At 52.7% G+C, this 6,784-nt stretch overlaps 1 protein-coding gene across 3 annotated transcripts; it reads right to left on the bottom strand.

The window, feature by feature from the left end:
* Positions 1–1,552: 1,552 nt before the first annotated feature.
* On the bottom strand, positions 1,553–6,529 carry LOC133278289 (SUN domain-containing protein 5-like). 3 transcript variants are annotated; one of them, XM_061470881.1, is made up of 7 exons: positions 6,038–6,529; positions 5,659–5,755; positions 5,422–5,491; positions 4,950–5,050; positions 4,209–4,376; positions 2,317–2,406; positions 1,553–2,042 (listed from the first exon to the last, which is right to left on the bottom strand). In XM_061470881.1, the coding sequence occupies exons 2-7, from the start codon at positions 5,749–5,751 to the stop codon at positions 1,887–1,889; spliced, it is 678 nt and encodes a 225-aa protein (XP_061326865.1). In that variant the 5' UTR covers positions 5,752–5,755; positions 6,038–6,529; the 3' UTR covers positions 1,553–1,886. The 3 variants fall into 3 exon arrangements, with proteins under 3 accessions (XP_061326865.1, XP_061326864.1, XP_061326863.1); XM_061470880.1 differs by lacking the exon at positions 6,038–6,529 and having other exon boundaries at positions 5,157–5,491; positions 5,659–6,027; XM_061470879.1 differs by lacking the exon at positions 6,038–6,529 and having other exon boundaries at positions 5,157–6,027.
* Positions 6,530–6,784: the final 255 nt, after the last annotated feature.

Here is a 6,784-nt window from a genome sequence, read left to right as displayed (position 1 = left end):
TGAGTGTACCCTCAGTAACGGCACACAAAACTGAGAAGAGTGGCAGATACACCAGCAGGTGCCATCCAGATGGATCTCAACAGGCTGGAGAAATGAGCTGACAGGAACATCATGAAGTTCAACAGTAAGAACTGCACAATGCTGTACCTGAGCAGGAAAAGCCCCGGGCACCATTATATCCTAGAAAGCAGCTTGGCAGGACTTGGGGTCTCGGTGGACATCAGCTTGACCACGAGCCAGCAATGCGCCCTTGCCATAAAGAAAATAAATGATACCCTGGGCTGCATTAAACAAAGGATTTTGAGCAGGCCGAGAGAGGTGACCCTTCACTTCTACTCAGCACTGATAAAGCTACATGTGGAGTCCTGTGCCCAGTTCTGGGCTCCTCAATACAAGAGATGCATGGATGAACGGAGAGAGTTCACCGAGGACCACAAAAATGAGGAGGGGACTGGATCATCTCTCCTACAAAGAAAGTATGAGAGAGACTAGAAAAAACCAGGTGGCTCGCGAGGATCTTAATAAAGTGTATAAATGTCCAAATGGACGGTGTAAAGAGGACAAAGCCAGGCTCTTCTCAGTGGTGCCCAGTGACGGGACCAGAGACAATGAGCACAGACTGAAGCACAGGAGGTGCCCTCTAAAATGTCAGGAAACTATTTTATTGCGAGAGTGACTGAGCCCTGGCACAGGCACAGGCTGCACAGAGAGGTTGCGAATTGTTCAACTTTGGAGTTATTCAAAAGCTGTCTGGATACAGTCCTGAGCAAATGATTCTGTATGACCATGCTTGAGCAGAGGCACTGGACCAGGTGTCCTGCGGAAGGGACTTCCAACCTTAGTCAATCTGATTCTCAGCTTACTGCCATCCTCTTGCAGCAGACAGCTGACCAGGATGCTTTTCTTCCCAGCATTCCTGACAGAGTCTTCCATGGAAAATGAAGCAAGTACCAATGAAGTCTCATATCCTTACCAACAAAGGACAGAGGCAGTGGAATTCTCAAAAAAAAAAAAAAAAATCCCCTATCCTGAAGTATGAATTAGCTGTATGACAATGTAACTGTCCACCTGAGCTTGCCTAGTCCCACATTAAATTCAAAGGCAAATGAGGAAAGCGACATGGACGGGAGAGCTAAGTACCCAAGCTTTTCCCACAGAGCTGTACCCACTGGAGTCAGGAGAAGATTCCATTGGTTTTCAGGCCTCCTAGACTTAGCAGAGTAGCGGGAACGATGGTGGGAGTGTTGGACTTAGGCTTCAGAGTTTACATCAGTCTGAGAGTAATGGGTGTAGGTCCGCAGCCTTGCAGACTTGCTGCTGAAAACGTGGAGCTGAACTGGGCGAATCTCTCCACGACAAAGACAGATATTTGCATGTGTAGTAGTCAGATAGAAGCTGACTGTGTTTTGTTGTTTCAAGATGGGGAAATGGCGGCTTTCTTAAAGTCGAGCAGAAGACAGAAAGCGAGGGCTGTTCCTGGGAGCATGCATGGGCATGGGGAAGCTGAGCCAACATCCTCCCCTTCACGGCAGTAAGGCTGCTCAGGCCCCATCACCTCATGCAGACTTGGCTGCACCCTGTGCGGGGCCCCACTGGACCCCGTCCCCAGAGTCAAGGTGCTGTGTGAATGGAATGGGCCCGTGCTTTGATGATCATGACCCACAAAAGATTTTGTCAAGGAACTAGGCAAGAAAAGGCAATGGGAATGTTGTCTCCTTTTGGTCACTTAAGAAACATTCCTGTGGTGGAGAGAAAGTGAAAAGCTTGAGGAAGGCCTTGGCCTGCGAAAGGCAGTGGTTGGCAGCTGTGAGAAGGCCACTGACATTGCTGTGCCCCAGACTAACGGCCAATCACTCTCCTCCTTTCTCCATTTTCCTCTTTAATTCTTACTGAAGTGAGTTCCTCACATCTGAAATCTGGCTGATGGCACTGGTTCCATCCACCTTCCCGTGCACCTGCACTCGATAAATACAGGTGTAGCCTGGTTTTCCCCAGTTGCTCTGTACGACAAGCTTCAAGAAATGGAAGTCTCTCATCTCATCCTGCAAAGAACCCAGGGTCACTCCTGGGGTGTTGGGAGCAAAAGCAGGCTCCGCCCGTCTTCCTCTGCCAGCCAGGTCTGGCTCCAGGACCAGCTCCTGCACTGGCTAAGGTGGCAGCTTCTCCCTTCTTCCCCTCTCCCACCCTCGCACCAAAGGACCCCTGCTCCCCTGCAGATCAGAAGCCAGGCCTCAGAGAGCAAGGCAGGTGGCTCTGGAAACCTGAGGCTTGATGGCCCAGAAAATGGGTCCTGGGGAAAATCCTGCTGCACTGTACCTGCAAAGGGAAGGTCTGGATAACCTCTTCCTGTGCAGTGTAGGTGAATGTCCCAAGCGGAGTTTCATCTTTGCCTCCTTCATTCAGTCCCTTGGAGATAAAGCACATGGGAGCAGTTCAGGCTCAACACAGCCACAAGGAAACGCTCATGCCAGATCTGGGAATGTGGTTTCCCTCCAGCTCCTGCAGCTCCAGCACAGTCTGATGCAGGATGCAGTAGGACTGAGTCTCCCCGTCGCGTGTTACTCAAGAGCCTAGAGGTGCTGGGCAGTCATGGCAGTCAGGTGAAGTTCCCAATGACTAGAGAAAGGGAAATATAACCCCCATTTTCAAGAAGGGGAAAATGGATGACCCTGGGAATTACAGACCAGTCAGTCTCACCTCTGTGCCTGGCAAAATCTTGGAGCAGATTCTCCGGGATGGCATGCTAAGGCACATGAAAATCAACAAGGTGCTTGGTGACAGCCAGCATGGCTTCACTAAGGGGAAATCCTGCCTGACCAATTTGGTGGCCTTCTATGATGGGGCTACAGAACTGATGGACAGGGGTAGAGCAGTTGATGTCATCTACCTGGACTTGTGTAAAGCGTTTGACACTGTCCACATGACATCCTTGTCTCTAAATTGGAGAGACATCAATCTGATGGATGGACCACAGGGTGGATAAAGACCTGGCTGGATGGCCGCACACAAAGAGTTGTGGTCAATGGCTCAGTGTCTGGCTGGAGACCAGTAACGAGTGGTGTCCCTGAGGGATCGGTGTTGGGACCGGTCTTGTTTAATATCTTTGTCACTGACATGGACAGTGGGATTGAGTGCGCCCTCAGCAAGTTTGCTGATGACACCAAGCTGTGGTTTGGTTGATACCCTGGAGGGAAGGAATGCCATCCAGAGGGACCTCGACATGCTTGTGAGGTGGGCTGATGCCAACCTCATGAAGTTTAACCATGCCAAGTGCAAGGTCCTACACCTGGGTCGGAGCAATCCCAGGCGCAGCTACAGGTTGGGCAGAGAAGAGATTCAGAGCAGCCCTGCGGAGAAGGACTTGGGGGTGTTGGTCGATGAGAAAATGAACATGGGCCGGCAGTGTGCGCTTGCAGCCCAGAAAGCCAACCGTAACCTGGGCTGCATCAAAAGGAGCGTGACCAGCAGGTCGAAGGAGGTGATCCTGCCCCTCTACTCTGCTCTTGTGAGACCTCACCTGGAGGTGCAGATCTGGTGTCCTCAACATAAAAAGGACATGGAACTGTTGGAACAAGTCCAGAGGAGGGCCATGAGGATGATCAGGGGACTGGAGCACCTCCCGTGTGAAGACAGGCTGAGGAAGTTGGGGCTGTTCAGCCTGGAGAAGAGAAGGCTGCGTGGAGACCTCATAGCAGCCTTCCAGTATCTGAAGGGGGCCTGTAGGGATGCTGGAGAGGGACTCTTCATTAGAGACTGTAGTGATAGGACAAGGGGTAATGGGTTAAAACTTAAAGAGGGGAAGTTTAGGTTGAATATAAGAAGGAAATTCTTTCCTGTTAGGGTGGTGAGGCACTGGAATAGGTTGCCCAGGGAGGTTGTGAATGCTCCATCCCTGGCAGTGTTCAAGACCAGGCTGGACGAGGCCTTGGGTGATCTGACTTAGCGTAAGGTGTCCCTGCCCATGGCAGGGGGGTTGGAACTAGATGATCTTAAGGTCCTTTCCAACCCTAACTGTTCTATGATTCTATGAAAATGCACTGAGCAGGACGTGGGGTGACACCATTCCACATGTCCCTTGAAATGTCCCGTCAGAGGATGGCAGTGCTTGGGAGCACCAGAATCTCAGCAGATGCGCAGAGACCAGCAAGTCCCTGTTACAGCTTTCCCACACAGCCGGGTCGCAGCCCCCCAGGGCTCAGCAGACTCACATAGACTATGAAATTTCGCGGGGCACTGCTGATAGTCCTCAGCGGAGAGTCTGTCTTTAAGGTGTGCTGTACGGTGATGGCCGTTGGTCGTACTTTTGCAGGCAACTGGATTAGCACCTCACTCTCAGACCCTTGGAAAGGCCAGCAGTATCCCGGGGAAGAATCAGGCTGAAAGCAGAGGACAAGAGAATGAAAGTGAGAGTGTGATGTGGCCCACTGCTCTCCTGTGCAGCCAGAACCATAGGCGGCACTGCACCTGTGGGAAAACCTCAAAACGAATGGCATTTGTCCACTTCCCCATAAATGGGAAGTGAATGGAAGTGCCCACTCATCTTCCTAACCGGGCAAAAAGGAAAACAGCTTGTCAGCGGGAAACATCTGATACCTGCACCTGAGTCAGGCCTTTAAAGAAACCTGTCTTTTCGCACAGCAGCTCTGAAGCCTCTCCCCACCCTTCACTGTCCAGTCAGGAGAGGGACAGTCAAGCTGTGGCAGGGAAATGGGGAAATACACAGACATGACCTGGGACGGTGAGCAGGAAGCTCAGCTCAGCACAGCCACTTCTGTGGCCAGCTGCTGTTTTGGAGGGATCCAAGCCCTCTGTGAGACCTCAGGTGTCAGGCACCGGACCCATGCCATGCCCTTGAGCAACACCACTGGCCTGAGGGGAGATAGCCCAGGGCTTGCAACCGACTCTGTAAGAGGCAAGAGAAGCAGCACTGACAGTTTCTGCTACTCTACCTGCACAAAGGTATCCAGAATGGGTGGAATACACAGGAACCAAAACATCCTGCAGAGCCATGCAGAGCTGCTGGATGATCTCTGCAGGTTGATGGCAGCCCCTGGAGGGAGAAGAAAGGAGAGTGCAGGAGGCTCCATGCTCTGAGGACCTGGTGGCTGCAGGCTATTTCTAAGGATGTCTGCCAGCCTCCATATGCAGCACCACACCTTTGTGGGTGCCCCAGGAAAACAAGGTAATCCCCATGCCCGGCGACAGCATTTCTCTCTCAGACACACAACAGGAGGTCTGTGAGTGCTGGGAGACAGCAAACCCCAGGAGACCTGCTCGGTCACAGTCACGCTCTTGCATCCCGTGGTTTTGTTCCGTGTCCCTGTGCCTCAGAGAACCGAGGCTGCCACACAGCCTCCTTTTGGGAGCGCTAAGCAGGAGCTCAGTGCGATGACAGCCCTGCCTTCCTGGGGTCATCCGTACTTGTGCTTTTCACAGCCCAGCCAGACATCTGTGTGATTGCAGACATCCCTTCTCTCAGTTGCTGAGCTTCCTGGGGAAAACACAAACAACCACGTCACAAGCTGGCCAGAAGGGTCTTTACGGTGGAGAAGCACAACCAGCATCCCCCGGCAACGGATGGGGTGTGTGGGCTGAGCAAGAAAAGCCCAGCAGCTGCCCAGGGAGGGCCCGGCCCTCTTTCCCAAAGTGCAGGATCACCTTCTTCACAGTGTTGATCTCTGCAGCCAGGCTTGCCAGTTCATCTCTCAGATGTTGCATGTTGTCCATTTTTTTCCGCGCCAGAGCAAGCATATTTCTGCAGTCAGCGGGAAAGCAGATCTTGTCAGAGAGTTGCCCAGCCCCTCCCAAAGCCTCCAAGCTTGGGAGGAAGAGAGGCAGCAAAGCTCCAGCCTTTTTTTTTCACTTTCCCTGGCTTGTGAATACTTCCTTCCCCTCCAGGTTTAGCAAAAGGCCCAGGCAGGAGCACAAGATACACGCTCTGGGCACTGTGAAAGTGAATGAAAATAGCAGGAGCTCATCTGCCGCTACCCCATGAAACGTGTTGCATGCAGGTCAGGAGAGAGGGGAGGACTCTTACCGAAAGGAATACAGGTCAGCTGCAGGCTCCCCCAGCAGTACCTGAAAGGAAAAGGCTCTCCTGAGTCCCCAGAACTGCCAGGGCTTTCCAGAGTCATGGCAGAAGCTGCGGCTGATTCTCTATGTCACTGCCTGGAACTGGAGGGACTGGGCTATTTACCCATGCACCCACCTCCACCAGTGCTCCTCTGTGGGACTTTACGGTCCCACAGCTGCAGTCACTGACCTGTGGCAGACCTGCTGTCTGCAGCATCCACATCACCGTCGAGGTCCCACAGAAGGCACCAGCTGTAATTCACATCACCAAAAGAGGTATTATATCAGGGTTTCTAATGATCCCTGTAGTCACATGGTCCCCTCCCACAGCAGGATGGCAAGAGGCTGGCTGAGGACATAGGGATGCAGAGAAGGGTTGGTACTACAAGTGGAGACCCTCTCCCCATGCCGGAGGGCTCTGCACACTCCTAGCTTCCAGGTGTGCTTGGAGCCCCACAGCTACAGCCCGTATCTCCTCCCATCTGTGGTGAGCATCATAGGCTCTGCACCTGTTTCAGCTGTTGGCTCTGGGGCTGGTTGCATCATGGACATCTCAGAAGCTCCCTGAGCTTCAGACATGGAGGGGTTGGAAGGGCCCCACCAGCACCTCTCTCTCACTCTGAAGCTCGCATTCTCTGCCTCCATGCCTCCACTGGCAACAGGCAAATACTCACCAAAAGCCGCTAGGATCATCAAGAAGAGGACTGTGAAG

This window comes from Pezoporus flaviventris, unplaced genomic scaffold (assembly GCF_033815535.1).
Source record: "Pezoporus flaviventris isolate CSIRO_AGI_PZ_B2104156 unplaced genomic scaffold, CSIRO_AGI_Pfla_v1 ptg000064l, whole genome shotgun sequence".
Lineage (NCBI taxonomy): Eukaryota > Metazoa > Chordata > Aves > Psittaciformes > Psittacidae > Pezoporus > Pezoporus flaviventris.
Note: the sequence above shows the minus strand (reverse complement) of the source record. Positions and strands in the feature narration are given on the sequence as shown.

Excerpts from the sequence above, each read along its gene's own strand:
- LOC133278289 (XM_061470879.1), bottom strand. The coding sequence starts at position 5,415 with ATGACCCCAGGAAGGCAGGGCTGTCATCGCACTGAGCTCCTGCTTAGC. Across the intron at positions 2,407-4,208 it reads CGCGAAATTTCATAGTCTAT|GGACTGAATGAAGGAGGCAA; the intron begins GTGAGTCTGCTG and ends TTTATCTCCAAG. Across the intron at positions 2,043-2,316 it reads TCCAGACCTTCCCTTTGCAG|GATGAGATGAGAGACTTCCA; the intron begins GTACAGTGCAGC and ends GGTTCTTTGCAG.